Here is a 13,214-nt window from a genome sequence, read left to right as displayed (position 1 = left end):
CTGCCTCTTGTCGCCACGTCTGTGCTTCCACCTTCTGCCTCTTGTCGCCACGTCTGTGCTTCCACCTTCTGCCTCTTGCTGCCACGTCTGTGATTCCACCTTTTGTCCAGGGTTGTGGAGTCGATAAGCCAAACCTCCGACTCCTCAATTTCCATGACACAGACTCCGACTCCTACTCCACCAAAATGGGCTCTGACACGCCGACTCCGCAGCCCTGCCAGGGCTGTGGAGTCATTAAGCCAAACTTCCATCACTTCAATTTCTATGACTCCGACTCCACCAAAATGGGCTCTGACTCCACAGCCCTACTTTTGCCCCCCTGCTGCCACTACTTCCACCTATTCTGCCTCTTGCCACCACTTCTGTGCTTCCACCTTCTGCCTCTTGCCGCCACTTTTGTGCTTCCACCTTCTGGCCCTTGCCACCACTTCTGTGCTTCCACCTTCTGCCTCTTGCCACCATTTCTGTGCTTCCACCTTCTGCCTCTTGCCGCCACTTCTGTGATTCCACTTTCTGCCTCTTGCCGCCACTTCTGTGATTCCACCTTCTGCCTCTTGCCGCCACGTCTGTGCTTCCACCTTCTGCCTCTTGTCGCCACGTCTGTGCTTCCACCTTCTGCCTCTTGTCGCCACGTCTGTGCTTCCACCTTCTGCCTCTTGTCGCCACGTCTGTGCTTCCACCTTCTGCCTCTTGTCGCCACGTCTGTGCTTCCACCTTCTGCCTCTTGTCGCCACGTCTGTGCTTCCACCTTCTGCCTCTTGTCGCCACGTCTGTGCTTCCACCTTCTGCCTCTTGTCGCCACGTCTGTGCTTCCACCTTCTGCCTCTTGTCGCCACGTCTGTGCTTCCACCTTCTGCCTCTTGTCACCACGTCTGTGCTTCCACCTTCTGCCTCTTGTCGCCACGTCTGTGCTTCCACCTTCTGCCTCTTGTCGCCACGTCTGTGCTTCCACCTTCTGCCTCTTGTCGCCACGTCTGTGCTTCCACTTTCTGCCTCTTGTCGCCACGTCTGTGCTTCCACCTTCTGCCTCTTGTCGCCATGTCTGTGCTTCCACCTTCTGCCTCTTGTCGCCACGTCTGTGCTTCCACCTTCTGCCTCTTGCTGCCACGTCTGTGATTCCACCTTTTGTCCAGGGTTGTGGAGTCGATAAGCCAAACCTCCGACTCCTCAATTTCCATGACACAGACTCCGACTCCTACTCCACCAAAATGGGCTCTGACACGCCGACTCCGCAGCCCTGCCAGGGCTGTGGAGTCATTAAGCCAAACTTCCATCTCTTCAATTTCTATGACTCCGACTCCACCAAAATGGGCTCTGACTCCACAGCCCTACTTTTGCCCCCCTGCTGCCACTACTTCCACCTATTCGCCCCCCTGGTGCCACTCCTGTACTTCCACCTTTTCGCCCCCTGCTGCCACTCCTGTGCTTCCACTTTTTTAACGCCCCTTCCCCCGCTGCTGCCGCTCCTGTGCTTCCTCCTTTTCGCCCCCTTACTGCCACTTCTGTGATTCCAACTTTGACCCCGCTGCCACTCCTGTACTTCCAGCTTTTCGCCCCCTCTGCCACTCCTATACTTCCACCTTTTCGCCCCTCTGATTCCACTCCTGTGCTTCCACCTTTTCGCCCCCCCATGCTGCCACTCCTGTGCTTCCACCTTTTTGTCCTCCTGCTGCCACTCCTGTGCTTCCACCTTTTCGCCCCCTACTTCCACTCCTGTGCTTCCACCTTCTTGCCACCTACTTCCACTCCTGTGCTTCCACCTTTTCGCCCCCCCATGCTGCCACGCCTGTACTTCCACCTTTTTGCCCCCCTGCTGCCACTCCTGGGCTTCCACGTTTTCGCCCCCCTGCTGCCACTTTTGTGATTCCACCTTTTTCCCCCTGCTGCCACTCCTGTAATTCCACCTTTTTGCCCCCCTGCTGCCACTCCTGTACTTCCACTTTTTGGCCCCCCGCTGCCACTTCTGTGCTTCCACCTTTTCGCACCCCCTGCTGCCAAACCTGTGCTTCCACCTTCTGCCCCCTGCTACCACTCCTGTACTTCCACCTTTCCCCCTGGTCGTTGCTTCCTCATGTTTTTGCTCAAGAATGCAGAGATCAGCGATTGTCTGCTGCTGTCATGTGAGCAGCTGTAGGGATGCTGTTTGCAGGCTGAACATTAGTCAGTGTGTCTGACAAGGCATGGGGGGTGCGTGCAGGCTCAGTCATGTTTTTCTTTGACTATCAACATCTCTGCGTCCAGGTCTCCACCGTTAGTCATCAGAGCCAGTGACACGTCCAGGCTCATGGATCTCTTCGATATGTCTTTATTTTTGCTCTTGTCTACCCCCTCCAGAGTCCACACAGGCCGTGCAGTCCCTCCAGGGCTCCAGTCGGTCGATGGGGACCCTAAATCGGGACAAGGAGATTCGGAAGCTGAACGAGGAAATCGAGCGTCTGAAGAACAAAATCTCAGGTATCTCCGGAATTTAAGCCGGTGATGGGGAAGGGACGAGACCATCTGTTTTCGTTTTATGATATTTACCATTTTTATTTCAGATTCTAACCGGATCGAGCGGCAGCTGGAGGACGCAGTCACTTTACGGCAGCAGCTGGAGGAGGCTGCCAACAAGATCAAAAACCTGGAGAAACAGCAGAGGATCCTGAAGCAGGAGCGAGATGATCTGCAGAAGGTGGGTTGTGTGAGGAGACCTTCGGACAGCTCAGGATTTTGATAATTCAGCACTTCGTCCCCAGAGTGCTGGATTATTGGAATCGTTGGAGAAAAGTCATGTCTGTGGAGTTAAAGATCTAAAGTCGATAGTTTCCAGAGAAGAAAGTGATGTGCCTGCCAACCGTGCGTAAGCTTCACATCTGTCCTCCAGGCCTGTGATGAGCCTGTGGGGAAGAAAAAAGGTGAAAAGAATTCATCAAAATCCTTAGAAAAATCTCCTAGAAAATGGGACAGATGGGTTTAACTATTGGAGGGCTTTAAATTATCAACATTGCTGGACTTCGCGCTTCTGCGGGAGGTAAGAACACTTGGATCACTGTGCCGCAGCATAATGCAAGTGAATACAAAGTTTTAGAGTGGTTCCAGTGCGATACACCCTGCCTTTATGTGAAGGAGCTGCTGTACCACACGCGGCCTCTGGATAAGAGTGGCGCTGAGTGCTGACCTCGGACTATCTGGCAATATACACACAATGTCAGGTGATCCTTATCGATGACGGATTTCTATGCTCCACGCAAAGTCACCATATAGTAAATGTCCGCCTTTCTTATACCCGTCTGACCCCCACAATATGTGTTCATTGTCAGATTTTACAATTCCTCGCGCCTTTGTTCTCCCTCCTTGGCATAGTCCGTTGCTTTTACGACGAGAAGAAATGTGGTAGGTGGTGAACTGGAATTTCCCATAGATAATAGATTTCTGCAGCCGCAAAGCCCGATGAATATTTTGCCTGGTGAATCTGCAGTGAATAGCGACATTGCGCGCGGGCTGTGGGGCATTGCGTACGGACTGTGGCTTTTGCATCAGATCTGCTACATGCTGAGCACACTTGTGTCCGCTGCTTGTGTAGGGAGTTTTCTGGGCCCCCTCCAAATGCACTGTCCTGCTTGGGGAGGGGATCCCTTGTCGGCCTATTTTTTTTAGTAGCAATGATATTTTAAGTTCTTGGATACAGCCAGCAGTGTAAAGAATGGCGACTTATTCACAGTTGCTCGATCATGATCTTTTATTGAACAGAGCGGGATTTCCTGGTTATCCAGGGGGTAACCCACTATTTTTCCCATTGGCAGCAACACTGTGAGGTGCAGGAGCGGATGAAGGCTCAGACCAAGGAGCTGAAGGATGCGCATCAGCAGAGGAAGTTCGCCCTGCAAGAGTTCTCTGAGCTTAACGACGAGATGGCGACCCTCCGCTCGCAGAAGCAGAAGCTTACCCGCCAGCTTCGGGACAAGGAGGAAGAACTTGAAGCCGTTATGCAAAAACTGGACTCCATGCGGCAGGAACTGCGCAAATCTGAGAAGGCGAGAAAAGAGGTGAAGGGGCTGTGGATGGGCCTGATGGGGCTGTGGCTCTGCGGATGGGCCTGAGGGGGGTGCTGCAGATGGGGCTAAGTGGGGCACTTGGTGGTTCTGGTGAGGGAGGAGGTCTCATCTTTTACTTATATATTGCCCCTATAATTTTTCAGCTGGAGGCCCAACTTGAAGATGCCAGCGCCGAGGCCTCAAAGGAGCGCAAATTGCGGGAACACAGTGACAACTTTTCCAAGCAATTGGAGAGTGAACTGGAGGCTCTGAAGGTAGCGGATTTGTTATGTCCTTTAAAGTGATTGTCCCCTAGATATTGATGAACTATGCTTAGGATGGGTCATCAATATCAGATTAATGAGATCTGACGTCCAACACCCCTCAGCAACAATGATCGTGACAAAGGCGGTGCAGTCTATCTAGTAGTGGCCAAACTCGGTACTGCAGCTCATATCACATTCACTGTAATAGAAGCCGAGCTGCAGGGCGCTGAGCAGTGCTGTCCCACCAATGTATACTGTGTACATCCAGCTGCCACGGGACCTGCAAACGGCTGAAATCTCGGGGTGCCGAGTGTCAGACTCCCAATGATCTGATGTTGGTGAGTCTTGGACCACACCATTACATACATGCAGAGACTGAATCCCCGTGCAGAACTAGTATTTTTGACAGCTGAGGATTTGCTGCAGTTGTACTTAGGCATGTAAGCCGACAGTGCTACAGGACAAAATTCTCCATATGGTTTGTTACTATGTATCAGTTCAGATAAAGTGAGTCTGAAGGCATAGATGCTACTGTAACAAATCCTCAACTGTGAGATGCAACATTTTCCATCACATCAGGGGTTTAAGTTTGCAACCTCTTGTGTTCAGTTGAAGCAGGGAGGACGACCCCCGGGGGCCACATTGGAGCATCAGCAGGAGCTGACCAAAGTCAAGTCCGAGCTGGAGAAGAAGATTTTGTACTACGAGGAAGAGATGCTGCGGCGGGAGAACTCCCACTCCTTAGAATTAAAGAACGTGAAGAAAGGGATCCACGACTCCGAGAGCCAGCAGCTTGCCCTGCAGAAGGAGATCCTCGTGCTGAGGGACAAGCTGGAGAAAGCAAAGCGCGATAGGTGAGCCTGACATGATGAGGAGCAAGTGAGGTGCCCGGGAGGGGTGCGCACCCCATATGTGGTGGTTGGTGGGTGCGCACTGCGATTGTCGTGCCGGGGGGTGGACACCGCGAGTGTGGTGCCCGGGGGTGCGCACTTCAAGCGTGGTGCAGGGGGGGGTAGGAGGACGTAATGCTAGTGTGGTGCAGGGGGGAAGCGGTGGACGCCACAGGTGTGGTGCCGAGGTGCCGGGGAGGGACAGTGCGGGTGTGGTGCTGGGGGGGGGGCACTGGGGGGCTGCGCCCAGCATTTGTGGTCCTGAGAAGAGGGTGGCTGGGGGAGATGCACACTGCGAGTGTTGTCGAGGGTTGGCCGCTGATGCAGCATTGGTGCCCGACATCTTCATGCGCTGCTCAACTCCTGGATTGGACCTTTTTAATGATGGGCTCAACCATCAGTTGTTAATGTCTCTGATACACTTGCCCCTGGTGGGCCGGTGATTTGTGGCTTTTCCGGCTTCGGCCATTGGAATCATTGCTCCGTTCCTTCCTTACTTTCCAGACAAACGGAGATGGAAGAAGCCGTAGGAACAGTGAAGGAAAAGTATGAACGAGAGCGAAGCATCCTACTGGAGGAGAACAAGAAACTTTCTACTGAGACCGAGCGGGTAAGGCAGCCCGAACACCAATGAAAGGGTTAACGCATATTCAAAAAGAATTTTGGGTTATAAGGTGCTTGTGGGTGGGGCTTTGTATATATGTCTATCAGCTATTGCATAGATACAGTACACTACAGGACCCAGTATGTCCGGCACTCTTGACTACAATGAGAACTGTGTACTACCGCATTCCTCCTGTGGTGGCACTGCAGTTATTGCTACTGGATTCCACTTTAAATTAACACTTTTTTACATAGGGAGTCCCTTACATTGGTGTTAACCCCATCTGTTCACCCTACTTTGCTCCCATTTTCCAGCTTTGCTCCTTTGTGGATAAACTATCAGCACAAAACAGACAAATCGAGGATGAGCTGCAAGACCTGACGAACAAGAAGGAGTCCGTCGCTCACTGGGAGGCTCAGATCTCGGAAATCATCCAGTGGTACGTGACGCTTTAATGCACCTCTTCTGCCTGCAGTGTCGGTCACAGGAAGTAACTAACATCTCCGATAAGACCTGATGGTGAGATGTAGCGGCTTTGTTTCCCAGGGTCAGCGATGAGAAGGACGCCCGCGGTTACCTGCAGGCCTTGGCATCTAAGATGACAGAGGAGCTGGAGACGCTGCGGAGCTCCAGTCTGGGATCTAGAACACTGGTAAGTGCTTGCAGAGAAGCGTCGTCATTGGATGTGCGGCTGCTTTTCCTTTAAGAAATCGTCTGTATCAGAGATTAAAGGGGTCCGACCTCAGACCCCCACCCATCCTGAAAAGGAAGGGGGCAGAGCGGAAATTTGATGGCAAGATAAGCCATGGGATTGATCACAGCACCACAGAGTATTTCATGTGATGATCGTGGCTTACTTTACTGGATGAGAAGCTTCATAATGAGGGTGGGATGATGTGATGGGGGACCGTGATTTGTATAGCGACCGGAGAGAGGTCTTCAGCAGCATAGAGTATTTCAGGAGGGACGTGAGCTATTGTCCCTGTAAAAGGAGCAGAGAGTCACAGCAGCTCGTGTTATTCCAGGAGATTATTATAATGTATTGGGGGTGGAAATGTAATGAACTGCAGGGTCCCCAGCAGCACAGAGTATTTCAGGAGGGATGTGAGCTGTTGTCCCTGTATAAGGAGCAGAGAGCCACAGCATCACGTTATTCCGGGAGGTAACTATATTGTGTGGGGAGTGGAAATGTAGTGAACTGCACGGACCCCAGCAGCATAGAGTATTTCAGTGTCCTCATTTAAGACGTAGTTTTCCTTTGGTTTCCGGTAACCTTTTGTGTTTTGATTGTTGCTTTAGCCTGAGATGTCATTCCAGCAGGGCCTGGCGCCGTACAGTGCCGACAGGCTGGTGAGTGCTGGAGTCGTCCCCACTGTGGTGACTGATGGTGGTGGGATTCATGGCTGGAGAAGCACCCCCCCTGCATGCGTCATCACTTCTTCTGTCGTCACCATTTATTTCTCTGTTGCTCAAAAACTTTTCAAGAAACTTTTTTGATGAATGCGACTTCAGATCCCTCAAAGGATCCTGCGAGTGAACTGTGCAGCAGCGATAAATGCTGTGTGATCCCCAGGAACAGGGGTGACTCCGGGACCCTCGATTACCCGAGATGTATGATTATTTACGATAGAGATTAATACTTTTCTTCCCCAGGATCGATTTCCCTAATTTCTGGTGTTGGATCTGACCTAAATCGGTGGATGGTGGTGTCCTAATTCTGATCTTTTTCCATAAATCTGCTGTCTGGCGCTGCCCAGCCCTCATCCACACAGGCAAATGTCAACAATGACAGCTGCGGATGGGAGTTGTAGTCCTCTAACCCCTTGAACACTGGATGTTTGGTTAGTGTCTTGGTGAAACTAATCGGTCGCCTGTTCTCTGCAGGATCCGCTCTGGAAGGTGCGGCGCAGCCAGAAGCTGGACATGTCCGCCAGGCTGGAGCTCCAGTCTGCTCTCGATGCCGAACTGCGCGCCAAACAGATGGTGATGGAGGAGCTGCGGAAAGCGAAGGACTCCAACATCTCGTTTGAGAAGTAAGGAATATCCATAGAAATAACGACTTCCTCTGAGAAGAAGCAGCCTTCACTTGTTACCAGTGCACATTGTGTCAACCAGCTTGCTGAAGGTTTCCAGAATAGTTTTATTGATACTAATATTTGTATTTTTTTTGTTACTTTTTAGTAAACTGAAAGAGGCCGAAGCTAAAAATAAGGAGCTCCTGGAAGAAATGCAGAGTCTAAAGAAGAAGCTGGAGGAGAAGATGAGAGATGATGGCGGTCAGTGCTTCTCCTGCCTCAGGATCTGTAGGAGGGACGTCGGCTTTTCTGCTTCTAATTTTTTTAATTTTTCTTTTTATTTCAGGTCTTAAACTCCCAGACTTCCAGGAATCGATCTTCGAATACTTCAACACCTCACCCCTACCCCACGACCTGAGGGTGAGTAGATGTGTCCGTCCGTGCGAACCCACGTTTGCCACGACTGACATCTATTCCTTAAAGGGAATCTGTCACCCCTTTTTTGAGATATCATATAATGATATTCAATTGTGTGTCACATGAGGATTCTCTTAGTACTTTTGCTTCCCCCTGACCCCGCACCTTTCATGCATAAATACCTTTTTCATATCGGTTCAGATGTATGTAAACTGCCGCTGTCCGGGGCTTATTCAACTGCTCCCCCCCTCCCTGTCTTGCTCTATGCATTTCTTCTTGTGTAGAGCAAGACAGGGAGGGGGGAGCAGTTGAATAAGCCCCGCCCAGCGGACCGGACAGCGGCAGTTTACATACATCTGAACCGATATAAAAAAGGTATTTATGCATGAAAGGTTCGGGGTCAGGGGGAAGCAAAAGTACTAAGAGAATCCTCATGTGACACACAATTGAATGATATCATTATATGATATCTCAAAAAAGGGGTGACTGATTCCCTTTAAGACCTGGACCTGTGCTTGCTGTCAGTGAATGGAAAGACTCTTGTTCTCATTCTGAGACTCAAAACCCACTTTGACTGTCCTGCACAACTGCAGTTTGTTACAATGTGTTAGCGCAGGCCTAAAGAGAAGGACAGAGCTACACGCAGCCAACTGATAGCACGGTCAGGGCGGTCCATCTCTGGAAGTAAAGTACATTGTTCCCATTCAGTAACAGCCAGCGGAAGTATTGAAGATGGCGAGTTATGCAAACACAAAGGGCCTGATTCTTTATCACATTTCTGCCCTTTTATTTGAGGCATTTTGGTGTTTTTAGCCAGTTTTTGTTTTGTGCCAAATTTGTCATTTTTAAGTATTTTTTACATGTGCCTGTTATTTTTTTTTTTCTCTCCATTTGTCAATGTGGGCAAGATTTATGTTTGTGGCCAATTAATTAATTGGAACTTTTTAAAAGTTTCCATACTCCTGAAATTTTGCTCACCTTTGGCAACATTTTAACGGAGCTTGCAATTTTTTGCCAGGAAAATGCGGGGTCAAAGGCAAAAATACATTTTTTTTTTTTATTGCGCAAAGTTCATGAATCACTTGAATTTGCTGAAAACAAAAGTCAACAAATGACAACAAAAAAAAAATGAAATGGTTTTAAAGAAAAACGCAAATGATGAATCTGACCCAAAAATAAATTACAAAACTTCTGAGAACCACTGATGCTTTTTGCGTATCTGCTGTGATCCCCCGTACTGCGGGGTACATGGTACTGATGTGATGTCCCTCATAGGCTCCAGTATCTACCTCATCCATGTCCTCACTTCTTGCTTATTGGGAAGACGTAAGTTCGATCACTGCCATGAACCCCAGTAATCCCAGGCCGACAGCCATTGTAATGTCCTTTTAACCTTTGTCTAGAGCAAGGCGCCTTCACTAATGCCTAGATACCTATAATTTAACCATCCGGCGCCCGCTCTCCTTTGTGTCATGTTATCTCATGTAATATTTGTTTAACCCTGCATTGCTCAGAGTTCGTGGCACCGACCGGCAGAAGGTTACAATTTTAGATTTCATAAAATGATTTTGATTTTTTTTTTCTTCCATAAAGTGCAATATTAAAAAAATTTTTTTTCCTTTTTGCCGTTCAAAATTTTACAATGTTGCAATGGCAAGCAATTTTTGTACTTTATTTACGTTTTAAATATATTTTATAAAATATATATATTGAATATATATTAAAAAAAAATATATATATGTATTTTTTAAATCTAATAGAACACGTTTTGTTTTGTTTTTATTATTCAGCAGGTTGAGCCAATCAAATTCCACTTTCAGTAGTTGACAGCAGCGTCTAAATGGTTAATCAGGAGCAATTGTAGCTCCGCCCTATTTGCTGCTGCTGCAGGCGGGTGTTGACTGTATAACACAGCTGCTATCTGCCGGGTTTGGTGCAGCCTCAGATCCTGAGCCCGCTCCAGTGTAGGATGTATTATTGCGTCCAGAAGCTTACTTTTTTTTTGTTCTACAATTTTGCAAAATGTTTATATTTTCTTTCATAGAATTAAAAGCAGAATTAACTAAAACCATGTATTATTTCTGCCTCTTCGTGGCCGTCAATGAGCGCCGCAGATCGTGTTCCCCACTGTCCATGTAACAGACATTGTCTTCTTCCACAGTCCAGTATGATCAGTGAGCCGGAGATCAGCGCCCCCACACTGGACGTCTCCTCCTCTCTTCTAGCTCCTTCCAGTCAGGAGCAGCAGCCAGAGGTGAGGATGGGCTCCGCTGATCTGCATGTTGTGGGAGAGGGTGCTTACATATATACCGCACATCATCACTTATATCAATGTCTCTTCCTGCAGGAGGTTATAAGATCTCAGCCGCGGACGCCACCCACTCCGTCCCCAACATTTACTCTGCTGTCCAGCTCTGCTCCAAAGGTGCGTCTGCAAAATGTAGAGCCAAAATGCACTGCGGTCTGGGACACGTGCTGGTGCTGAAGACCCTACATGCTCAAATGTGGACCCTCCCTTTAATGTCTGCCTTCTTTCCCAGCTGTCGTGCTGCCGCAGACCATTAGGTATTAGGGTGCATATTTGTCCTGGTGTCAGTCTCGGCGCAGATCATTAGGTATTAGGGTGCACGCTCGTCCTTGTGTCGGTCTCTGCGCAGTCCATTAGGTATTAGGGTGCACGCTCGTCCTGGTGTCGGTCCCAACGCAGACCATTAGGTATTAAGGTGCACACTCGTCCTGGTGTCAGTCGCAACACAGACCTTTAGGTATTAGGGTTCACGCTCGTCTTGGTGTCGGTCCCAACGCTCGCTCCTGATACTATATCAGCTGATTGCATAGATCTTCCTCTGCTGACAGTGTTCTCGCCCAATATCAGGGGAGCAATATAGTGTGATGGGGGAGAGCTGCGCCTTCCTGCCCTGTGTAGTCAGCACGGCCTCTGTCAGGATGTGATCCATAAATGTGTCCAGCAGCCGCTCTTCCTCTGCTTCCTATCATTACTATATAACCTTGGCAGCCATCAGTGTAAGGCAGGATTCAGACACATTGGTTTGCAGCAGTTTTGGGAGCCTGGTGGTGGCACGGGTGTCTGAGCACCAAGGCTATCTTTGGGGGACACAACAGGCCTTTTAGGGTCACTGGGGGGGCGCCACGGGTCTCTTTGCTAGCCTGGTGGGCGCCACGGGTCTCTTTTGGAGCCTGGTGGGCGCCATGGGTCTCTTTTGGAGCCTGGTGGGCGCCAAGGGTCTCTTTGGGAGCCTGGGAGGCGCAACTGGTCTCTTTGGGAGCCTGGGAGGCGCAACTGGTCTCTTTGGGAGCCTGGGGCGAGGCGCCGCGGGTCTCTCTGGGAGCCTGGGGGGGCGCCGCGGGTCTCTGGGAGCCTGGGGGGGCGCCGCGGGTCTCTGGGAGCCTGGGGGGGGCGCCACGGATCTCTTTGGGAGCCTGGGGGGGCGCCGCGGGTCTCTTAGAGCCTGGTGGGCGCCACGGGTCTCTTTGGGAGCCTGCTGACTAGCAACAGCTCTCTATAGTTTGGATGTCCTGCTAATCCAGAATGCAGTAAGAAATCTATTGGACTAACAGATCAGTCAGCGGCACCATTTAACGTAAAGTGTCTTTGTCTCTGTTGTGTCGTCCGCAGCCCAAGGCTCATCAGCTCAGCGTGAAGTCCTTCACCAGCCCCACACAGTGTTCCCACTGCACGTCCATCATGGTGGGGCTCATACGCCAAGGCTTCTCCTGTGAAGGTGGGTGCCGTCATCAACTGTACATCATCTTTACACAATTAGACATATGGCTGCCTCCCTGCATGAACAGCGCCATTCTGTACACAGGTCGTGTCAGGTATAGCTGCTTAGCCCCATTCACTTCTGTGAAGCTAAGGAGCAATACCAGACACAAACTGTGCCCAGGGGTGGTGCTGTTCATTCAGTTCTGGAGCATAATGGTATTTCTTTCCATGCACAGTGTGTCCGTTCGCATGTCACGTGTTGTGTAAGGACCTCTCCCCACAAGTGTGTCCGATCCCGGCGGAGCAGTCTAAGCGGCCTCTGGGGGTGGACGTGCAGCGTGGCATTGGGACTGCCTACAAGGGCTACGTCAGGGTAAGTGCTCTCAGAAACTTGTATTTTGTTTATTTTTCTATGATTTTGTGACATTTATGCACAGATCCGTTCCTGCCATACTGTTTGGTTGCTCCTTACGTAGCTTTAATTTTAGTGTGATTCGCACTACGGTGCCCGGAAATTAATGTCACCATTCTTGACAGATTCCAAAGCCAACGGGTGTGAAGAAAGGCTGGCAGCGGGCATATGCCATGGTGTGCGACTGTAAACTCTTCCTGTATGACATACCAGAAGGAAAGTCTACCCAGCCGGGAGTGGTGGCGAGTCAAGTGGTGGACCTCAGGTGAGTGAGCTGCCTGCGCTCCTCTGCAGCTGATAAAAGTAATTACGCACTAAACTCATGTCTGGATAATGAGCATACACCATCTGTCATCCCCTGCATGCTCTGAGGTGCACTTGTGGCTGCCAGGGCATGCTGAGAATTGTAGTTTTGCAACAGCATACAACAAATATCTGTATGCGGCATATTAACCCCTCAATGATCCTCAGGCTCCTTATTGTTTTGTTTTTTCCCTTCATCAGAGACGAGGAGTTTTCCGTGAGTTCAGTGTTGGCGTCGGATGTGATTCACGCCACCCGCAAGGACATTCCTTGCATATTTCGGGTACGTGTCACCCCGATAACACCTTTCATGACATTAATTCTGCTGTTCGCGAGCAGGAGGGTTCGGGCCGGGGGGTGCTCTGGACTTTTGGACGTATTACAGATGTGTAATAATGGGGGCCCTAGTGGGAAAAGGGGGAGTCCAGCATGGGGGACAGACCAGGACGACGGTATTGATAACCAACCGGTTATTAGGATCAGGGTCTGATGTCACCAGGTTGTACAGAGGCCACACAGCATAGCCGTTCTCTGTACCTCAGTTCCAGTCTCATTCACTTCTGTGGA

The 13,214-nt window shown here is 50.1% G+C and overlaps 1 protein-coding gene across 2 annotated transcripts in view; it reads left to right on the top strand.

The window, feature by feature from the left end:
• Positions 1-13,214, top strand: part of CDC42BPB (CDC42 binding protein kinase beta) — a 115,273-nt gene that overhangs the window by 75,797 nt on the left and 26,262 nt on the right. The window contains exons 11-28 of one of the 2 annotated variants that reach the window (XM_073578020.1): positions 2,335-2,454; positions 2,538-2,671; positions 3,783-4,025; positions 4,178-4,288; positions 4,889-5,133; positions 5,674-5,779; positions 6,088-6,212; positions 6,320-6,425; positions 7,073-7,123; positions 7,658-7,806; positions 7,955-8,049; positions 8,135-8,208; positions 10,367-10,459; positions 10,553-10,630; positions 11,843-11,948; positions 12,169-12,305; positions 12,470-12,609; positions 12,849-12,930. In XM_073578020.1, the coding sequence (XP_073434121.1) occupies positions 2,335-2,454; positions 2,538-2,671; positions 3,783-4,025; positions 4,178-4,288; positions 4,889-5,133; positions 5,674-5,779; positions 6,088-6,212; positions 6,320-6,425; positions 7,073-7,123; positions 7,658-7,806; positions 7,955-8,049; positions 8,135-8,208; positions 10,367-10,459; positions 10,553-10,630; positions 11,843-11,948; positions 12,169-12,305; positions 12,470-12,609; positions 12,849-12,930 (2,195 nt within the window). The remainder of the gene's footprint in view (positions 1-2,334; positions 2,455-2,537; positions 2,672-3,782; positions 4,026-4,177; positions 4,289-4,888; positions 5,134-5,673; positions 5,780-6,087; positions 6,213-6,319; positions 6,426-7,072; positions 7,124-7,657; positions 7,807-7,954; positions 8,050-8,134; positions 8,209-10,366; positions 10,460-10,552; positions 10,631-11,842; positions 11,949-12,168; positions 12,306-12,469; positions 12,610-12,848; positions 12,931-13,214) is intronic. The other variant, XM_073578021.1, reaches the window with a different exon arrangement.

Source organism: Dendrobates tinctorius, unplaced genomic scaffold, assembly GCF_039654945.1.
Source record: "Dendrobates tinctorius isolate UK_male_01 unplaced genomic scaffold, ASM3965494v1 ptg000058l, whole genome shotgun sequence".
NCBI classification, from domain to species: Eukaryota; Metazoa; Chordata; class Amphibia; order Anura; family Dendrobatidae; genus Dendrobates; species Dendrobates tinctorius.
The sequence above is the reverse complement of the archived record's forward strand: the minus strand, read 5'-3'. Positions and strand labels throughout refer to the sequence as shown.